The sequence below is a fragment of the Uloborus diversus genome, chromosome 9, assembly GCF_026930045.1.
Source record: "Uloborus diversus isolate 005 chromosome 9, Udiv.v.3.1, whole genome shotgun sequence".
Taxonomy (NCBI): Eukaryota; Metazoa; Arthropoda; class Arachnida; order Araneae; family Uloboridae; genus Uloborus; species Uloborus diversus.
In genome coordinates this window covers 95,974,247-95,997,251 of record NC_072739.1, presented here as the reverse complement: position 1 = coordinate 95,997,251, position 23,005 = coordinate 95,974,247, and the positions used below count along the sequence as shown (strand labels likewise).

The following is a 23,005-nucleotide window of genomic DNA, read 5'->3' as shown; positions in this document are numbered from 1 at the left end:
CTTTATTGTATGTTGTTTATTTTACATAGCCTGAATCGCATAGAAGAAAAACATTCCAACTATATGTAAAATAAACAAGATACAAGCAGGGTAACGGTTTTGGCGAATCCTACTGTAAATATTGAGGTTCAATGCATTGGTGTTTAGGGGAAAAAAATTAAAAAACAGATAATCTACAACAGCATATATAATCTGCACCTCATTAATTTTACTTTTTCAACAGATAATCTGTGGATTATAGGCAAAAAAATACGGTACAATTCAAATTTTTTTTTTTTTAATTTCAAGCACGTACGGACAAAAAAAAAGGAAAATAAATAAAAGTTATAAATTATTGTCTAAAAAAAGTGAGGGGGCCCGGGCCCCCTCTGGCCCCTCCCACGAGCCGCCACTGGAGACAAGAATAGACATAAATTATGGGAAAAGTGCTCTTCAAATACCCTTTGAAAATATTTTATTTGCTAAAATGCACAATTTTTTTTTTGGACATTCAAAACGTTAACTAAGCAAATGTACCATTTAATTTTTTTTTATTGTTTCCATACGTTTCAAAAAAAATTAAGGGTATGAATCTCAAACTGAATATTTTTTTGGTAATATTTTCTGCAAATGTCAAAAGTAAAGACATATTATTTATTTTGTAAAGGATTTTAGAAAAAAAGGAAGTTGGAAGTTTGATGTATGTCCAAAAGTTACAATCTGGACAATGCTATTATTTGAGAACGAAATTTATGATTTATATGTTTTAAAGGTATTTTTTGATCCTCAAAATCAATTTTTAATTATTTTAAAGTGTTTTCATATGTTTTTATGCAGTATCTTTGAAGCAAAGTCATTTTTCTTAAACCTATATGTGAGATGTCCAAATTGCGTTACGACCTAGACGCCGATAATTCTGTTCATTTATTCATTATTATAAATGACCTTCTGTCTTGTAACCTTAATAAAAAAGACTATTACAGTGAAACCTGTGTATAACGATACTGTTTATAACAAAAACCTGTATATAACAATTTTTTTTGGCCCCAGCAAAATGTCAGCATAAATAATCAAACTGTTTATAATGATAACCTGCCTATTATGATTTTGTTTTATATCCCAACAATATCGTTGTAGACAGGTTTTACTGTATAATGTTAATTTCTTTAATACATTGTTTAACACAAGTTTCGATCCTAACGAACGCATTTCAGTAAGCAAAACTGCAGCAGCTAATAACTCTGCAACATTTCAAACATGATTATCTGTTATTTTGCTGATATTTTGGATAAAATATTTTCAAATTACGACAACAAATCGATATTTAAACAGCAATTATTTAATGAATCTTCAATGTTCTAATATTTAGATATATTTCTCTCCTTGCACAAAAATTGCCAAGAAATCCCGATTGGCGACAACTCACAGCGTAGGATAAGCAAAGGGCTACCAGTGGGGAATTCCGGATTTCAACAACAACGTCAGTTTTGGCGACTTTACAGGGGTCTGGCCAGAGCAAATTTGGGTCCGTTAACGGACCCTTCACAAAAATCCGATCAACCAAAACGGACCCTTCACAAAATTCTGATAAACAAAAACGGATCTTTCACAAATTGTTTATTGAAAGAGCAAATCTCAAATTAAAATAATACAGCATATTTCCTGTATAAAAACGATAATGGTTGGAACCTTTTTTAAAGTTAAATTAGAGGAATCAACTTATTCACCAAATTCCAAGCCACGCTTACTCTTTTGAACACTAGGTGGCAGGGCTGCACGGGGTCACTCAAAACTTCTGGCGGAAGTCTTATTTGTATTGCTTCTTACGACGAATTGCTCTGTTTACGTATCTGTAATTTGATTGAATTTTTTAAATTAATCATGAATTTCAAAGGTGCAAAATTTTCGTAAAAAGAGGGGATGTTGTTCTGCTTTCGGGTACAGCATGAGGACAGGAGCAAATAAGATGTCAGAAATAAAGATGTTCAAATTTCTAAAGGTCCTGATCGTCAAATCAAAGCCAATGCTTTAAAGCGAAAGGATTGAATCTTAATGAATATTATGTAGTAAACACACTTTGTGCGAGGTATTTACGAGCTGGAAACATTCACCTTAATTTCATCAGCTTTGTATTTTTACTGTAATGTGTGAAGATCTATATTGATCTATATTAAATTTATTATTAGAAAAACTCAACCTGAACAATTTTTTATTTGCTTCCTGCAAAGCTGAAAGTTTCCAGTGTTTTGACGGGTTTCAAACAGTTTGATTTGTGTGATTAAAATAAAGAACCACTATTCATTACCTCATGAGAAAAAAACTTCCCATAGCTCGAACTATCAATAACTCGAACCATTTAGCCCGTCTCTTGAGACTTCGAGTTATTAACGGTACTTTAATATTAGGCGCTCTAATTGTAAACAAATTTAGATATTCGACAATCGGTAAACAAACACATTAATTAAAGTTATAGTATAGTATCATAGTACAGCTATTGGTATTACATTCAAAGCAATTTTAACGCAGGAGAAAGCACTCGGAGATTAAATTTAAATTTTGTTATCTTTCAATTTTTTTTTATGCCTATCAATCTTGCTACAGAAGCAAGTTGAGTAAACAAAAAAAAAAAGTGATGAACAAATATGTAATAAAATATCTTAAATATCAAACCTGAAAATTAGGTAGCAACTGTAATAAGTGTGTGTGAACTGAAAAGCTACAACAGGAGAATTGATTGAATATGACACCAAAACTCCCTGTCATAGCCATTCTGTGTGAACACAGTGCAGAAAAGCTTCCATCTTTGAAAAAATAGCTTCAACTTAAGAATAGGAATTACAATTCACAACGTACTTGCAATCCAGTAGATTTGTGATTCTTGAAAGCAGACTTTGTATCAACTTTATTTCTGTTTAGGAGGTATTCATAAATGCTTATCATTAAAATCGCGGTAATGATCGACAAACAAAGACTCGTTTTTTTTTTCTTATTTCTGTATTTAAAGGATCAGGAAAATCAGATCCGTTGATCGACAATTTTTGAGAATAGCAAAGCCTATTATACTCATTTCATGCATTAAAATATGCAAAAGACATGATTCTACCTAGAACTGAAAGAAAACAAAATTGCCTGAACACTGTAAACATCAATCGTTAGCAATAGATTCGCCATCCATCTACTAAAGGATCGGTAAGGTCACAGCCATTGAAAGATAATTTTTAACAATAACTAAGTTTGTCTTTCTTATTTAATGCATTGAAATACGCAGAAGACATTATTCTGCTTTTTAAAGAAGCATAACAAAATCGCTTTCGCTATGAACACCTATCTCTAGCAATGGAGATTGGCGCTTAACCGGAAATAAGACTCGCTACTTCCGGTCTACGTCAGTGGTTTGTTTGTTTATTTAGGATATTTGGTGAATACAAAATCAGCTAATTTCGCAAAAGAAAAAAAAATCGGCACTCTTGTGATGCTCCTGCAAGCCATAAATAATTACTACGGCCAAATAAATATAATGCCTGTTGGTTTTTTTGAAAGAAATTAACAGCTGAAAGTCAGTTTGGTTTATAATTTTGCTTGTTTGTTTTATGCAGCAGTGTTGTTGTAAACTTCTTTGAAAAAGCGTCAACATTCTCTGAATAGGCGTAGTAAGCACTTTTCTCCCCACTCATGATTTAATAATCAATAATATACAGCGAAATGAACTTAGAACTGCAAAGGGTAGTAGGGGGGGGGATGTGATCGCTTCAGATAGGGTTACCAAATTCAAACTAATCACCACTTAGCGTCAGTTTAACTGTTTATCGGCACTTAGCGTCTGGCGGTGCGATGTTAAACTGTTATTTTGGGAGAAAGTTATATGGGTTTGATTTTTCGATGCTAAAAAGGATAATTAACTTAAAAAAAACTCTTTTATTTACCGTTTTTTTTCTATAGATGCCTACATTTTGAAAAACCAAATCTTTTTACATTCGATATGAGAATCATATTTCATTCTTTTTTCTAGCTAACTTCGCTTTATTTGGATGCAAATAAATGAAAAGGGTTCTTTATTTTTGTAACAAAGCTTATTTCAGGTTTTTAAAGCGGAATTCCATTTTCTTTTATGAGTCAATAATTAAAATGCTGAATCGATCGTTTATTTTTTATTTTAATTATTTATTATTATTATTATTTTTGCTTCAACTGTGTCCAGATATTAATGATATGTTTATCATAGGGCTCTAAAATGCAATTCTAAAATAATTTTATCCAAAATACTTATTTTACAAGCCGTTTTTATACTTTTGATGCCTTCACTTTGAGGATTGCAATCTCTTTGCATCCGCTATGGGAATCTGATTTTTCGCATTTTCGATGTTTAGTACGCTTAGTTAAGAAGTAAACAAATAAAATATTTTTTTTATTTTTGTAAAAATCACGGAATTTATAAGTTTTAAACGAAACTCTGTGCTCTTAAACAGTGTCTTGCGTTAAAAATTTAAATGCTGAACCCCTGACTGATTTTTTTTTCTTACAGTTGTTTTAAATACTATACAAATAACATTTCTAGTATAATTTAACATGATGTAGAATGGTAGATAAATATTGATACTTGAGGGGTGCCCATCTCCCAGTGAGCGATGCCTCTCCCCCCCCCCCCCCCAAATATTAGAAAAGTACTAAAGAATGATATTCTCAACAGAAAAAAGGGAAAACACTCAACTTTAAGTGTCAATGATGCAGTTTCCACCATCTCAAGAGTCGAAACTTTCGCTTTTGCAAAAAAAAAAAAAAAAAAAAAATTTTTTTTTTTTTTTTTTGCAAAATTATTTGATTTTTCACAAAATTATTTGATTTTTCACAAAAAACGGACCCTGTGAAAAATCCTGGAGAGACCCCTGCTTTATCACCTGCGCTTGCAAACTTGGATGGGGGGGGGGGGGGTTCGGATTCTTGGAAACCATAACAAAATTTAAAGACCAGTAAATAAGGTCATTCAAGTACTTCATAAATCCTGTATTTTTCATTGCAGAATTTAAAAATAGATAAAATTTTCATTGGAAAAGTTCAAAATCTAAAACTATCATTATGATAATGTCCAAATTCTATTACCCACTGGACAAGTATGTCCAAAATCTGTTACCTACAGACCAATCATTAAATTTGCTATTTATTAATTTTTATAAATACCTGCTGTCTTTTTATGCTTGTATATGATGCTCTAGGTGTACATATTATGCAATAAAAACAAAATTGATGTCAAATTTCAAAATTTTTAAAACTACTCAGAATTAACTTCTTTGTTCCCACCTTTTGAGAACTACTCAACAAAACTTTTGATACTCCAGCCTCGTTCCTAGATAATAAGCTATGGCTCGACTGTGCATCAATTTTACTAGATAATCAGTGGCAAATCTAGGGGTTGGAAGGAGTGGCTCTCGTCACTCCTTCCTTTTCCTCCTTTCCTGGCTCTCGCCAGGAACACAACAATAAGAGGGACAGACCGCAATTTGCTAATATTATTTCAAGAAAAAAAAATATTTTTGCCCTAAAATACTTTAATGATTTCTTCATAAAAAAAATTTAGCAAGAATAGAGCTAGAAGGGCAATAGGAACAATCCATAATACTCGAAAATGAAAAAAAAAAGAATTTTTCATTTATGGCGCATTTCTTGGGTCAATTTAATACTTTTACACAGCAGTGTAGTGAGAGGGTGTAAGGGACAACTTACCGTCCCAAATGATCCCTAATTTTAGGGAGGGACAGTGTTTTGGCTCTCAACAGGAAATGAAATATTTTGAACCAATTTTCAAATAAGATAAATATATCCATTTTGGTATCTGTTAAAGTTTAAAGGGAGAGGAAACTTGTCCTACAAACATTACAAAAGACCAGGGTTTAATTTTCGTGGGAGCTCATAGAGGATGACCATGGAGTTGACCTCCTGCACTTTTCAATTTTATGTAAAGTTTAACATTTAAGACTAAATTCAGACTATATACTTACAAAAATATGCTCTGAGGCCTTTAGGACTCTTGCATATTTTCCGCAATGAAAATGAGCCCTGCTAAAGACAACTATAAAAACTTTTCAGGGGAGCTTCTCTCTCTCACCTCCTCTTTCCAACAACACAATAAAGATTTTCTTACATTTGACTTCAATTTCAAAAAATTTCCGAGGGAGAATCCCTGAAATCACCTCTCTCAAACACCATCATCCGTCAGCTAAAATTTCGTTTTTGGAGCTTCAATTTTAATAAGTGTCCTGAGAGTACCTTGGATCTCTCAACATTTTAACTTTTAGTTTGCATTTTGTTTTTAGTTATATTTTCTTTTTTTAGAAAATGTGTAAATTATGTTTATTGTGAGCATATTCTTCTGGCACTTATATACAAAAGTTTCAAAATTAATATACCCCTTTTTGAAAAGAAAAATGCATTGTTATAAGCAGAACGAAAAAGTGTGCCCTCTCTTTGATTCAAGAAGGAAAACTATTAACGTTTTATAATAAATTGCTAATATTATTGATCATTGATTTTATTTAATTTCTATGAAATGGAACAAAAGGAGGGGGTAGGGGCACATTCCCTAAGTTTTGCCATTTTTGCCTGCCTTTTTCTCTTTTGTAAACTTTTTGGGTATTTTTTCATGAACTCACAATACCCCCCCCCCTTGGTACAGGAGGACCATGGAATGTTCTAATGAGCACTGAATGTTATTTTTCTGAAAGATAATAATGGAGAAAAAAAATTTAATTTAAATGGTCCATATTGTGCTTTGTTCATTACTCGAGGGGGAGAGGAAGGTGGACAGAAAAAAACAAATGCTCAGCCCTATTGCTCATTCCTAGTTTTCTTTAAATATAAATAGTGTGTGAAAATTATAAATGTTTAATATCTAGCCATTTATTTATGCTAACCTTGTTTATGTAAGTTTTAGTACGTGGTATACATTCTTATGTTTAATGTTTGTTTTAAATTAAGTGCTTAAACTATGTACATCCATTTCAGAATCAGATAAAATTGATTTGGAAACTGCAATGGATTTACTTTCCCTACCTGAAGCAAAGGTTTTGTTCAAACAATACAATTTTACTTCTTCTGGGAAGAATAAGAACGAAATTAAAGAAATGCTGATGAAGCAATGTAAAGAGCATAAATCAGTGTTTTTCATGAATGGTAAAAATAGTGTATCTAACATTATGTTGAAAAAGTAAGCATTTTTGAATTTTTTTTCCTTTGTGCATAAATTCATAATTAAAGAACAATTTCATTTAAAAAGTACAAATACCATTAAATTTGATTATTTGAAAGGAAAGAAGTAACGCTACATAAAAATTGTTGTAACATTGTATGTATGTATATATTTAGTCAATATAGAGAAATTACGCAAAGAGTAACATTACTTCAGCCATTAGTTTGTAGAACAATTATAATGATGCTAAAGTATGTCTATATTTTTTTAATCAAATGATTTTTAATAATAAATTTTTTGTTGAATCAAAAATGAATAGTTTAAAGAGTAAGTTAGAGAATGTATGATGTAATCATATGTATAGTTATAAGGAACAAAATAGCTAAATATATTTGTTTTAGGAAATAATCTTGGTTTTCTTTCAGAAATGAAACAGAAGCTTCTTCCTTTTCAATGGACAGGTTGCAGTGGGTTTATATCCACATTAGGGTGGTTCAAAATATATGTAAAAACAAAAGTTTATCCTTAATAACTGGCCATCCCTCAATTTTTTTAGACTTGTAGGCTTGTGGGTAGTAATATACTAAAAGAATTTTAGCTTCTTATTTGAACTGTAAGAGGGTGCTCAACCCCCTCCTCCAAACTTCATAAGTATATGAAGGGGCTGAGGTTAAAAAAATACATTGAACTGAAAAAACAATGCTACATATTATAATATACACTATAATATGCATATATATTGCAATAAAATAATTATCTACAAAAAACAGCTGGGGAAATAAAATGTTTCTAAATTTGTGGCATTTTCTATGCCACAGCTCATGTTAAATTAAGGGATCATTGAGCACCCTCTTAAAATTTGAGTAAGAAGCTAAAACTTTTACAACATAATACTTTTAGTGAATCTAAAAAAATAGGGGATGTCCTGGACTCTAGCTGAAAAAGAGTTTTTTGAATCACCCTAATACACATTTGTTTATTTCTATTATGTTTCTGTCCTTAAAAAGAAAAATAGAAATAACATAAAAAACAAAAAGTACCTGCAAGGCAGGTGATGTGAAAAGAGTGGGGGAGGGGGGGGATAAATATTGACTTGATATGGATATGGATTGAAAGTTCTTTTTGTTATTCCAAGTATGTGACTGGAAAGAGGAGAGGAGATTTTCTTCATGTTTTTTGTATTCCAATTTATAAGTCCTGGAATTTAATTGTTCATAGTAGTGAATTGTTTCCTGTATTCATTTATTTTATGCATTGATTCATTTCAGAATCAAACAGATAATTGGGCCATGCTACAGATTGGCTCTTCTTCCCAAACGTGTGTTTACCAGAATATTTATGCTCTTCTCTTTGCCTACAATCTCTGAAGATGATGATGATGCAGCAGGAGGTCAACAGCAACAGTTGTAAGTGTTTTTGTTTATTTGTATTGCTTCTGCAATTCTAAATTCTATAATGTAAGAAAGAAAAAACAACATTTGCAGGGGTGCTCATCAGACGGGGGGGGGGGGGGGGGGATCATGCGTCAGACTGTGCCATGGAAAGTTTTAGAGGGTGTTTTGAGGGGCATTTTCTCTTTTTGGAGTGGGACTCTCGCTCTTGGGGGGGGGGGCACTCTTGCTCTTGAGGTGGATGGGCACCTCTGCCATCTATATTTGCAATTTGCACCTTTTTGCTGCAGAAAATTGAACGTAAAGCTCATACTACAAAGTAGTGTTTCCCCACTAGGATTGTTTAGTAGGGTGCTGTGCAATGCCCCTTTTATACCGACCTTTGATGTGACTTTTTCGCACCTTAGAACTTTTAACAAAACTTTATTCTAAAAGCAAACTTTTTTTCAAAATGTAAAGATTCACACAAGCGTGGCTTTGAAACATCCCACCCTTGCTGCAATCACTTAAACACTAGAATCTGATTAGAATATAAATCTGAATGTTTTTAACATCATTTTAAAACTAAACACTAAAATCCTATTCATGTTTTAAAAAGTAATTGCTAATGAAAAATGCTTGGATTTTGTATGCATCTAGTTTACCAAAAAAGTAAAAAAATCCCTTTCTAAATTTCTATCAAAAAGTACCTTTTTAATTGAATTAAAGTGCCCTCTTAACTTTAAAACTCCCTATTCCTTTTTTGGTCTGGGAGAAACACTACAAAGCACTTATTCTATTTGGGTAACTTCAAGGAACTACTAAAAATCTTAATGTGCCCTTGCCAAATTTTCAATGATGAGTGAAGTAGCTGGGTTACTTTCAAGAATTTACTCTATAATCTTTTTGCCTCTGCAAGATTGGAAAATCAAATCTTTTTTTTTTTTTTCCTGTTACAGTGAAACCTGTGTAAGTTGAACAGTTGCAGTGCACTACTTTAGTGATCAACTTATAGAGGTTCAATTATATGATAATATCTAATTTTGTGCCTGAAAATAGCAGTCAACTTAACAGGTTTTACTGTATTTTGGTACAGGGTGGCGATAGATTTGGTAATTCAGGGAGCTTCATTAATCAGGGAAGTATCGGGGAATTTTGAAAAAATAACCAAAATTCAGGAAAAAATGATTAAATGAAGAAAAAAAATTTTTTTTGCTTTGCCGAATTAATTACCCGAATTCCCTACACATTTTCCCCTTATTATTTCTTTAAGAAAATGTAAATTTAATGAGGTGCGATTATACCCTTCCACATTTTATGCATCTTTTTTATCCATGATGCGCTCATCGGTAAGGCGTTGGACTTATAACTGGATTGTCCCAGGTTCAATACCAGGCTTATGTAGAGACATGTGTGTGTGCGTGTGTAATAGAAGATCCTTTGTATTCACTAATGGTGACTGGGGAAAATTAAATATGTTCATTTTCACAAAGTCCTCCAAGTCCTCATTCCAAATAACTACCTCTGGGGGTGCTGGATCAGGGTTGCTCAGTTACTGGTCTGGATCTAAAAGCAGAGATCTCTTCAGGGCCCTATCCAACCAGTTGAACAAAGTATGATGGTAGGTATGGAGGACCCTTGAGTGTACTGCCGTGCTAAGCGCAAAAGTCGTATCTGCAGTTGAGCTCAAACTGAGAAACTGCTATTTAAAGTTCTACGCCTCCATATATTTGATTCAGATTCCGCTTTTTTAGATTTTTTTTAAAAATATTTCCCATTCACAATTGACAATGAAACATTATAAATGAGTAAAACATATTATTAAGAACCACCTCGTGACAATAACTCAATTTTGACAAAAAGTGTAGATAGGACTTTCGTGCTAAGCAGGGCAGTGTAGTGAGTGTTGAAGAATTGATTAACTGTAAAAGTGAAGTATGCAATGCATAATTTAAGAAATCTTGTCAGATTAAAAGTCCCCTCAACTATTGCATAAGATAAACAACTAAAAAAACCAAAAAAATAGAAACAAAAAAATACTTTTTTTAAAATCCTCCCCTTTTTTAATTGGTGATATAAAAAGTCTCTTGTTGTTTAAAATGCTTATAAAACTGTACTCTCAATATTAAGAATCGTATGTTTAAGTTCTTTATAACACTGTTTGTACTATAATTAATTTAGATATATTCATCAAACTTTTAAAGAATTAGAATTTATTTAATGTCATGTATATGTTTATAAATGTGCAGGAAACCTTGTTAACAAATTGAGTTAAATTTATTCAAAACCTGCCCTTTTCATAGTTTAAATCCTAAGTAAATTCTTAATATATTTGCATGTTCTTTATCTTTAATTTTGATTCGTTTTCTCTCATTGTATAAGTTTATGTTCTGTACTTCTTTGAAAGGCTCACTTTACTGCAAGTGAATAAAGGTGAACTGAAATTTCCTGCATACAAGAAGAATAGGAAAATTCCTATTTTCATTGACAGAGATGATCTAATAAGGTATGAATTTTATTAGTTTATAGAATTTCCAATTAATATAACCTGCTGATAGTAACATTTTTCTAACTCAATGGCGTAGCCATAAAAAAGTTTCAGAGGGGAAGATTATATTTAAATTTTGTTGAGGGAGATATGGTAAGTGTTAGTCCTTTCCTATGGTCAAAAAAGGAAAATTAGTGAGTGAAGCATGATATATCCCCAAATCTCCTAAAACGCACCTATTGCTACTGTACTCAAGTTATATCTTGCTTATTAATATACTTTATACTGTTTTTATAACATCTGCTTTTAAGCAGAACTATAAAAAAATAGTTAAAAATTGATTGTAAGCTATCTTTTGTATAAATAGTATATTGTAATTTAACTTATAGTTTGCAGGTTTTCACCAGCAAAACATGTTGATCTATACTTAATGTGAAAAACATTGGTTGAATAACACTATCTGTTTAGTGACTCAAAGTTTAGGTAAGGTGTTTTAGGATCCCAAAGTTCATAAAAATGTCTAAAAAATGACTAAAAAATGTTAATGCTTCTGTTTCCCGAGCAAAAAAAAAAAAATTGTGTTTAACCATTCTTATGCATTTAAACTTTTACTACATTTTATTACAAGGTGTAAAAAGACGATTCCAAAGAAACTAATGAAATTTCACTCTTTACCCCCAGAATTTAGCAACAATAAGCATTCCAGAAAACCGAACACTTTTGTAGAATCTTTGAGTTGTTTTTTTATAAATGCAGAACAGTCTTATGCATCTGTGTAAACTACTAGAAAAAGGTATTTTGAAAGTGTTGTTTTTGTAAAACTCTAAGCCTATTGTTTTTCATTATATAAATATTTGTGTTTTATCTAAAGTAATTATTGTGCCAAATTCACACTAAGGATCTTAAAAAGTAACTTTCTAGCAATTGAGTCAAAGATATTTCTTTTTCACTCCATTTCTTTCATTTTCCTGATATTTTTATCTGAAAAAAATGTTTCAATCCTCACTCTATGTTTAATTTGTCTCTTAGTTTGTTCAACTTCTATTTGATAGCTTTTTCCCCATTAAATGTTAAGTAGTTTAGAAACAAGGAAAATCCTTTTAGTACCACAGTAAAACCCTGATTTAATGTTTTTTCACAGGACTGACAGGAAAAATGCAATAAGCAGAGAAACGTTGTGAAAAAGTCACCAAATTTTCATTAAATATTATAAAATAATTTGAATAGAAATGGATGCACTCAACAAAAAATATTTTACAATTTATGTAATGCGTAATTTCGTACACAATCTGACAGAATAGAATACAGTAAACTCTTGATTATCCAGGGAATAGTGTAGCACAGTAGCCGCGGATAAGCGAAAACTGCGGATAATCGGTGTAAAAGATAAAAAACGATACTGTATACATACAAAAAATATGAATAATACTCATACATACATTTAAATTATAGCTAAAAACATAGCTGCATTGCCTCTACTAATTCTGGTTGTAAAAACTATTTGTAAAAGGTAAAAACAAGCAATAACACAATCATAAGTTTAAAAACATTTATTGATACTTAAAATACAACCGCCAGCTCAGTTATTCCATCCGAGGACTGCAGTTTCGTGCTTTTTAGCACTCATCAGCCCGGAATAGGAATTACACAAAACTGCAGTCCTTGGATGGAATAACTGAGCTGGCGGTTGTATTTTAAGTATTTCTGCCTTAGCCCTGGCTTTGGGCGGTAACTTATAACAAAATTTCTTGATAGTTTTTTTAAAAAATGGGAAAAGACCCGCAGATAATCGGGAGTTTACTGTACACTAGACCCTCATTTTCTGCGGGTTTATTTTACGCGGTTTCAATTATACATGGCTTAAGATTTGACACCTTTATTTTATTTTATTCAGATGAGTTTCAGTTTTACGCGGATGCCTCAATGCTAACAGATAAAAATTTACCCTCTTTTAAAATCCTAGCTACTAAAGATTTCAGATTACACTTAAAAAACTGCATTTTGGCGTGCTAATAATCGAGCTTGGGCCACTGGAGACATTTTATGTGATTTCGCCAGAGCTCTTTCCAAAAGTAAAGTTATTAAACTCACACAGTTCAGAACTCACTGGAAGAAGAGCTTTTCGGAGTGACTAAGAAGGCCAAAACCAACGAGGATACCGACATCAATGACACACAACCGAAATCGTTCATGTCAAAAATTTTGAGCTAGACAATAGAAATGATCTTTCTTATTTGTTAGTGAAAGAAGATTATATCATGGAAATGACGCAAGTGATTATGGATGCGTTAATGCTCTGCAAATAATTACAGAGAAAAATTCTTAATAACTGCCAAAAGACTATCATAGCCAGCTCCTCTTAATAAACAGAACACAAAATTAATCTATGTTTTCTTTATGTAGGTTGTTCATAAAAGTCGATATAAGTATGCATTAAACTTATTACACAATTAGTCATCACTAGAATGAAGTATTTTGTTATATACAGAACCAAACCCCTATTTTAACACTAGTATTAGGTGTCAATTTATGCGGCATTTCCGTGGAACGTAACCCCCCCCCCCCCATAAAACGAGGGTCTACTGTACTTTCAAAATTGGTTGAATTACTTTTTCCCTGGCAGCAGAAATAAAATGCAATGTTTCTAATGCATTAATCTTTTCCTTTTTTTTCATGAATTTTTAAGTACAGAATGGAAAGAAGTTGTCAAAATTGGTCTAAATCATGTTCCTGCTTTTCAAGGAAATATGATATGTACTTTGTCATTGAAAAATGAGCAAAACAAAGTTGACATTAATTGAATAAAACGTTAAAAGCAGGAATGCAGTGAATTGGAAAATGTAATATACAAGAAAAAATGACTGTAAGAACATTGAAGAAAATTGGGATCAAGAGAAAGCTTTAAAATGGGAAAACGTTATCATGGGAAACATTAAATCAGGGTCCAACTGTATTTCTCAGTTTTCATCCAGTCTTTTGCACATTTTCTACCCAACTGTTTTTCCAACCAATCTTAAATAGTATTACATCGTATTAACCATTGAGAAGAGATAAAATGGAGGGAGTGAAGATTTTCATTCGTGAAGGAACGACCCCAAGTCACATGATAGATTTTTATAAATAGCTTTGGAAGAAATCAGGTTTCCTTCTAGTTCCATGCAAAACGTGTCACCCATTCGCCGTTGTTGAGTCACCTGACTTGAGCTCTTGCCCAAGCTTTTGCGTAGCCAATGATTGGACTAGCTCCCTCCATTTACTAATTCCTGCTCTAAGGTATTAACATTAAATTTGATGCTCTAGAGAAGGATTTCTATTGAAAAAAAATTATTTATTTATTTATTTATTTTCTATAGATATGAAGAAGCACGACAGCTTGAAAATGATTTATTAAATGCTGTTGAAAGTAAAAACTTTGAATTAGCAAAAGATTTATCTTTAAATGCTAAGGAAGAATTTGATGAACAATGCTCTAGTCCTTTTGTGGAAAGGTTAGTAGCATGTTTTCTTATAACCTCAAAATGTTATTTAATTGCTGGAGATTTTATGCCATCTGTATATATATTATTAAAAATAATAATAATGAATAAATATCGCAAGTATGTCACTTCTTTTAAAAATTATCTTTTAAATGTATTTTAGCTCCATGGGTAAACTAGCTCCCCCGGTTTTATTGAACTCTCTGGGTTTTCACTGCACTGTCAGAGAAATTTGTTTTGGAGAATGTTACACAGATTTTGTATAAATCAACAGCAATTTTATACAAGTCAAATGCATTGGTGTTTTATTATTATTATTTTAATCTAGGGTAGGTGAGAGTTCATGAGTTTTTTTTTAGTGGAAGGTTAAGTAAGTAAAATTATCTTAATAAATACATCTGTTAAAATTAATTTTCAAGCCATTTGTTATCTCATTGAAATACCAACCCAGTAATAAACAACCAACCCAGTTATATTTTTTTTTATTGTCTTTTCCAGTATCTTATTGTCCGCAAATTGCTCAAGATCACCCATTGCTTTAGTCACCTCGCCATTGAGTGTGCACCTAAATAACTGTGCATACTTCTAATTGTTTTCTACATTATTCACGTAGAAGGGACAGAACTGCATTGTTGATTCTGTTGTCAGAATCTACATTGGAGAAATCATTTGGATTATGCACAATTTCTGAACTTTCTTAGTCTGTTATAACATAACCCATGCTCTACACACATCATTATTGATTGAAACATATTTGTTTAATGATAGCACGTAGGACAGCCTAGTAATGTTAAGACTTTCCCAAAAACATCATTACATGTTGGCTTAGTCTCAATATCAGTTGATTCTTGAAATGCCGAAGGATAAAGGCTTTGGAGAATCTTGCATGGTGAAAACAATTTTCAATTTTCATTGCCTTCACTAAATTCTATGCTGAACGCAATATATGCAATATATCCAATAAACAAATGGAAAAATCTTCTTTTGCTTCGATTGTGATTAACTGTTTTGAAGCAATTGCTTTTGATGATCAAAGTCTCAAACTTTGTACTGCACCTTGATCACATGGTTGTAAAATACTTGTGGTATTTGGTGGCAAAAATATTAGCTTATTAGCAGGGAATTTAAATTATCTTACTGCTTGCATTATTAAAATTCATTAGTTTGTTTATGTGGGACACTGAACATAAAAAAATATTTTAAGGGAAAAAAGCACTGGAATATAAGTATTATAAATTTTTGAATACATAACGTTGTGCTAGAAATTTCAAAATTTCCAATTTTCTCCAAGTGGGAATAAACCCCTTCAGAAAAAAAAAAGTTTTTTTCCCCCGAAGTTTTTTTTTCCAACCATCCCATCTCTAGAGCTTAGTAAAATTTTAATCATCACATTCATTCATGTTGCTTCAAAGTGAATAAGAATTAACTTTTTTTTTTTACTCTGATAGATTTTAAATGTAGTTCAGTGCTATTGAAGTAATATGATAAACCAAAAGCTTTTGTTTATGCTGATTCATTTGCATTTGCGGTATTGTTATGCTTTATGTTGAAATTTTACTTACAGAGCGTCATCATTGCCTAATTTCTTGAAAAAATACACTTCTTTTCACATATATGTCCGATGCATGACAGGAGGAGTGGACGTTTTGCAAAAGTTACGACAGTATGATGAGGCTGTATCTTTACTTAGAAAATTATTGAAACAAAATGTAAGTATGCTTATATGTTACCAGGGTTATTAAAATGTTTTTAGTTTGATTTTAGTATTTTATTAAAGCAGTTTTGATTCAAGAATGCGATTTTAATTATTTTTATATATCAAAACTAAAAAATAAAAGATTTTCATAGTTCCTAGATTAAAGCTTATTATTTATACTGTTTTTTTTTTTTTTTTTTTTTTTGAATTCAACACAAAAAGTATTAACACAACTCATACGTATGTATGTGCAACACTTTTTATTTTCAGATTTTTTCAAAAGTCACTACTGATATATCTATCACCCACATAGCTTGTGGCATGTTTGCAAATCATAGTTTCATTCATGATTAACCAGATTGTCATTCAGCTTAAAAAGAAAATGATTGAATATATAACTCAAGCATGTGTGTGTAATTAATTATGTGTAGCTAACTAATGATCATTCGTTTTTAAAGGCCTATTCAGGGCCGGATTTGGAAGTGTGGAAGCCCCGGGGCAACGAAGGAGTGGGGGCCCATAATCAGGGTTCGAAAAGATTATCATATTTTCGAAAATATCGGACACTTTGATATATATCCAAATATTTTGATATATATGTATGTATCCGATATTTTCGACCTGTGAAAGTTAGGATATTTTGTAAACATTTCATTGTGGGGGCCCCTTTGTTATGGAGGCCCGGGGCAGTAGCCCCGCCTGCCCTCCCTGAAATCCAGCCCTGGGCCTATTATATTCTGGTTACATTATCTGCCATTTGGAACTTTAAAATTTCAATTGTTTTGCACGCGTACTATCTTTCATTTTGGAAAGAATATTTAAGCTCACTACTTTGAAGTATTGTATTAGTTTTTTTCGTATTAATTCTGTTTCAAAAAACAAATAGGAAAACAATTTTTAAAAAGTTTATGACGAATTTCAAACTTTCATTTAAAGGTGAGTTTTTTTTTTCTTCTTTTTAAGTTATAGCATATTCACACATACACACACACAAAAGGCATTTACTTGTTCTAAAATACTTCCATAAAAAATTCAATTTTACTTAAGGTTATAATTTTCTGTCATACAGAGTTTAATTTTTGATATTGTGTTTTAAAGTTTTTTTTTTCCTACTAATTATTCAATGTGTTGCTCATCTTTAAATAGAACTAGATAAATGCATAGGAACAAACTGGAACAGAAAAAATGTGAGAAACTAATCAAGTCCAATTTGTATTGTGATGGTTAGGTATGTTAAAGGTTTATGTTATAGAAGTTTTTAAAAACCATGAAAACGGCATGAGAAAAGGTTTATTTTGCAGTGCTTGAATATTTTAAAATTATTTATAATTCTTGAATTATAAAAAAATTATAGCAAGTGCAATGGTATAAAATTTGCTCTAAATTCTGCTCCTTACTGCACCCTGCAAAAAATGTCAAAAATTCTGTTTATGGATTGAAAAAAAAATTTCAAAAACAAATCTTTAATTGGTTGGGGAAGGGGGTCTTAATAATCTACCTTTTTACATCCTATGTTTTTTAAATTAGAGTAAGGAAGTTAAAAAATATTGATAATCATTTATAATAATATCATTTTTTTGCTACCAAGTTTGATATTTTCTACTTGTAAATAGATAGAATTTTACTGTCATCATTTTGGTATCATTTAAATAAATCTAGTCAACTTCAAAGTAAACTTTCTTCCTCTCTTTAAATTTAAGGACAAAGACAAAATGGGGGTAGCATACTAAATTCAACTTTCCGAAGTTTTAAATAACCTACGCATAATTTTTCTTTTGACTAAACCAATTGTTGATTAAAATGTTCAATTTTCAATTAATATGTTTCATCAACCCAATTTCTCGAAAAATATTTTATCAAAGTTCAAGATCTCGAAAGTCTTAAAGCTGGATAGGATAGATTTAGGGGAAACAAATAATAGAAGTTGTATTTTTTATAACAACTTATTGACATTATTTCTCAAAATAACAAGTATATTTCACTACTTATTGCCAGGTCCTTAAAAAGAAAGAAAGCTAAGATTTGATGTTTCTAAACAATCCTATTGCATGCCACTGTTGTTATTGCATTTTGTTTTCAAAAAGTAGTAAAGAAATGTATCAAAATTTGAGGTATTTTATTTTGTTTGAAAATAAATTTTTGCCCCTACCCCCTCCAATCTCAATTATTGATATCTCTTTTGCTGAATCAAAATTATATGCTTCATTTTCAAGTTACTTTGCTGCATTTTATTTATTATTTTGTTGATATTTTCTTACATTTTAGACATATTGCATGAGATTCATTTTTGTGATTTACATGTTTCATATTTTACTATTTGTTTAAACAAGAATTCAATACTTAAAATATACCGCCAGCTCAGTTATTCCATCCGAGGACTGCAGTTTCGTGCTTTTTAGCACTCATCAGCCCGGAATAGGAGTCACATGAGCTGGAGGCGAAAAACCTCTTAAGGGAGCCAAGAGAGCCAAACAAACTGGTAGCTGATGCAGAATTAGCAAACCAGATGAGCGACCGCAGCAATGGTGCGGTTCAACTCAAAGATTGATGGCAAAGCATGGTATTTTGTAGTAAGTTACACAAACAGTAAGTTACACTTACTACAAAAAAGAAAAACTATTCAATACTTTGGTAGCTTTTTTTATTTTTATTTCTTGTTTTGTATAACTGTATAGCTCTATTTCTGGCAGTGTCTTCAATTTTTCATTTCTGAAATACAGCGGTACAAAGGCTTTAAAATCTTTTTTTTTTTTGAATAATTTCTTCTTGCTTGTTTTATATTGTCCTATTCTAAGTTTTTGTTTGTTAAGTGCCTAATTTGTTCTCAGAATCTGCTATTCATGCTGTAATAAAATTAAAGTGCTTTGATTTTTCACACGTAAGTTTATTTTGATGCTTCTATTTTAATTTCAGATATTTTGTTTAGATTATCATGGGCGGTGGTATGATCGCTTGGCTTTGAATCTTGAACAGCATCTTAAGAAACGAGAAGAGGCAAGAGTATTTATTTATGTTTTTAAAGAAATTTTTCATTCTAACACTTTAGCAACTTCATTATTTTTTCTTAAAATCATTTAATTGTACTAATTTGGAATCTGAAACAATAATATTTTGCATTATCATTGTTCTAATTACTGTTCCACTAGAGGTATGTCATTTGGCTTGCCAACTCGTTTACTTTCTACCTTGGCCAAATGAAGTGTACAATAAAAAATGAGAATTTACTGAAACTTAAAAATGTTTTTAAATCAAATATGCTGATTTAAAAGCAGGGCTGCAGGATCAGAAGAAAAATGACCGGCTCTGACTCAGACTCAAGAATGTTGGAGCATCCGACTCCGACTTTGCAGCCCTGTTTAAAAGTATAAAATCTGATTTAAATTTAATGTTTTATGTATCTTTAAAATTTATGGTCGCTGGGTATAAATAATTGCCACACAAAAATATGTTATACTGCTAAAAGTAAAAATAAAAAGCAAATGTATAGCAAAAATGTTATATATTTCGATTAAATGTTTTTTTTTACTTTGTCATACACACTTGAGTAACACATAAATCTATTAAATTTGCAATGAATTCTAAGATTTTTTACAGTATTGAATATAAATTTAATTCATTAAAGTTAAAATACTTGAACTTAAATAGTTTTAAATACATCTTTCTAACTTATAACGTAACTTTTATTTGATCAGGGCTGAATTTAGCTTCATGCCACCCCTAAGCAGATTTGAAATCTGTCACCCTCCTCCACTTATGTGATTTATCCAAGGTGAAAAGCACTTATTTTCACAAGCTTGTCGTAATAGAGAACATTTAAGACTCTGGAAATATTTCAACTTTACATATTACAATCAAATTTTTATTCTGTTAATTGTAAATTCACAAACAAAGTATCATTTACAAAGTTCGTTCACAAAGTAACTGCACAAAATTAACTGAGCAATAAAAAACACCGTAATTTCAAAATCATTTGGTTCACTTACTTTTTTTTCAATGTTCAAATACATATATTAAAACTATCAAATTGTGGCGCTTTAAAGCGTCTTCTTTCGTAAATAAATAATACATATTAAATTTTAAAAAATATTTTGATTCTTTCTACAAATAAATGGAAAAAACAGTATTTAAAAGCATTTCCGAAAAGAGTAGGTTTTAACTAACCTACTAAGCGGAAGTAACAATCCCAAATTACTTTCCAATTCCTTTAACATTCAAGTAATGTTTCGTGATGAACACTCCTAAGGGTATGAAGGAATAAAATGCTCTTTTAAGCGCAGGAAATAATGGTCACTCAGCCCTTCCAGTGCTGCACATAGTCTCTTTAAGAGAAACCAGATGTTATGTCTGATTTACCTGAGGCTCTCTTCTTGATGCGCTCCGGAAGGACCTTCTTTGAGTTAAGGGAAAGAAATTCTTGGAAGGTATAGATCAAAGTGCATGTTTTCTATAGAAGATGTACTCCGTCCTTGCCACAAGCTAAAACTGAAACTGATTACCTATTACCGGAAGTCTGTCACATTGCATTTTCTGTGGTTTTGACAATTATGGTTAAGTTCGCTGACAAGTTAGTTATGTTGCTGTTTTGGGGAAAATTGAAAAAAGAACTGATGCTTTATTTTCAAGAATAATAATTTAAAAAATGAGATTGGAAGCAAAATTTGTCACCCATAAAAAATTTGCCAGGCAGCTGCCTACTGTGCCTATTGTGAAATTGGGCTCTGTATTTGATTTAATTCCTTCATACCACTTGCTTGATTTTTTGCCATGAAGAGTTCTGGAAACTCCTTCGAACTGCTTGATTTTTACTCTGAAAAATGTTATGCATGATGTGTCATATTACTTGTATTCTGTTGAAAAAAATCAGAAAAGCCTCAATCATTTAACAAGCGTTATCTGTCTTCTCTTTGTTTACATTTTACATTCATCTTTTTTCCTACTGCTACTCCAAAAATTCAACTATCAAAGCTTTTTAGTGCAGGGAAATAATGAAATTATCACAAAATTCAGATGTTTTGGAAAATGAGGGAAAAGTAGGAAAATTTAAGATTAATTTCATATCTTATACAGTATGCTCCCGATTATCCACGGAATGAGATGGCATGGTAAGATAAGCGAAAACTGCTGGTAATCTGAATAATAGGTAAAAAAAGGGTACTAATGTATACAAGAGCTAAAATATATGAATAAAACTCACATATGAATTTAAATTATAGCTAAAAACATTGTTACATTCCATCTACTAACATTGAATGTAAAAAATATGCATATGTAAAGGCTAAAATCGAGCAGTAACACAATCATAAGTTTAAAAAACATTTAATGACCGTTAAAATAAATATTGAGAAGACCCGCTAATAAGCTGACCGCCAATAATCAGGAGTTTACTGTACTCTTTATTCAAAACACTTCTATTTATCTGTGCTGTTGCTGTGATCATGATATTGGCAGGGCCGGATTTGCCATAGAGCAAAAGTAGCAAATGCTATGGGCCCCGCTCTTCTGGGGACCCCGCGCCATGAGAAGAAAAATTATAGAAAAAAAATTTAACTACTTTCCCGCACTTTTACCTGTTTAAACTTCTTCCTCTCCCTCTCTTAATTTTGATCCAGCTTTTCTCAGAAAAAATAAATGTTCAAATGAATTATAAATCTTTTTTTTTTTCATTTAAGTGCAGATTCGTAATGTGTGCGGGGTAATATCATCCTGGCCTTTATCATCGGTGCTGGAAGGGGGATCTTCTTGCGTATTTTAGAGACGGAAAGAGCCAAAGTAACAAAGATTGAGAACAGCCACTGCCTTAACTAACTCCAAACGTTGTCATTTTACTCATCTAGGCGTCGGAGACCAAAAAAAAAAACTTGAAATTCCTTTGTAATGAAGTTTTGTCAATGAGATTTCGACTAGAACCACTTTACCTCCTTCCCATTCCCCTACTTTTTAGATTTACTTAACAATTTTGCACATTAATATTTGATTTCTCGAGGACACGCATTTGCGACTAAAATACGACTTTGTGCTGCTTATGTCGATCTTCAACTTGGGGCAACTATAGAGACGTTAAAAAAAAAAAAACGAACAAATATTTTTGACAGATAGGTCTTTTTGTTCTGAAAGAGGTGGCTGTTTTGAATTAAGAGATTATAACTGGTATCAAAAGCTATGCGGTTTCACCTTCCCTCGTATCAAATATAGTCAAACTGCATTTCATCAATAGCTGCAGCTATAAATTTGATAAATGCAAAATTAAAAAAAAAACTAAATACTACATATTAAATTTAGTGACAAAAATTGCTTCATAATTATTAGTCAAACTTTCACACACTCAGGTTTTGATCGAGTACGAGGCTCTACTAAATTCAGGGGCCTTAGGTCTTAGTTTCATTGTCCTCTTATGCGAAACAACAAGCAATTTGTATTTCAATTTTTTTTTTAGTTAAAATATCATAGCAAAAATCATAGCAAAATATAGAAAAAATATGGTTTGACGAAAGATGTTTCGGACTGCATACATGTTTAAAAAAGAGAAATATATTTTAAATATTGTAATGAAAAATCGCACCAGTAGTTCTAAATGTCTGAAGGTAAAAAACAAAATTAAAACAAAAATTTATCAGGAGACTATTCAGGAGTCAGGGTATTTAATATTAAATAAAATGGGGAAAATGTTCCTGCAAAATGCCATTTTAGTCTATAATGTTAAGACCTACTGAAGGTGGAAATCTTTAATAAATAAAAATATTAGGGTGGAAATTGAAAATTTCTTTATGGAAATCCTAACCAATTAAATATTTCTGAAACAAATAATGGGCAGGCCCG

At 31.5% G+C, this 23,005-nt stretch overlaps 1 protein-coding gene across 1 annotated transcript in view; it reads left to right on the top strand.

Moving 5' to 3' along the window:
* The window catches only part of LOC129230386 (fanconi-associated nuclease 1-like), a 58,772-nt gene that overhangs the window by 5,481 nt on the left and 30,286 nt on the right, over positions 1-23,005 (top strand). Inside the window, exons 3-8 of the mRNA XM_054864784.1 lie at positions 6,976-7,177; positions 8,428-8,565; positions 10,937-11,035; positions 14,371-14,505; positions 16,058-16,202; positions 19,103-19,183. Of these exons, the coding sequence (XP_054720759.1) occupies positions 6,976-7,177; positions 8,428-8,565; positions 10,937-11,035; positions 14,371-14,505; positions 16,058-16,202; positions 19,103-19,183 (800 nt within the window). The remainder of the gene's footprint in view (positions 1-6,975; positions 7,178-8,427; positions 8,566-10,936; positions 11,036-14,370; positions 14,506-16,057; positions 16,203-19,102; positions 19,184-23,005) is intronic.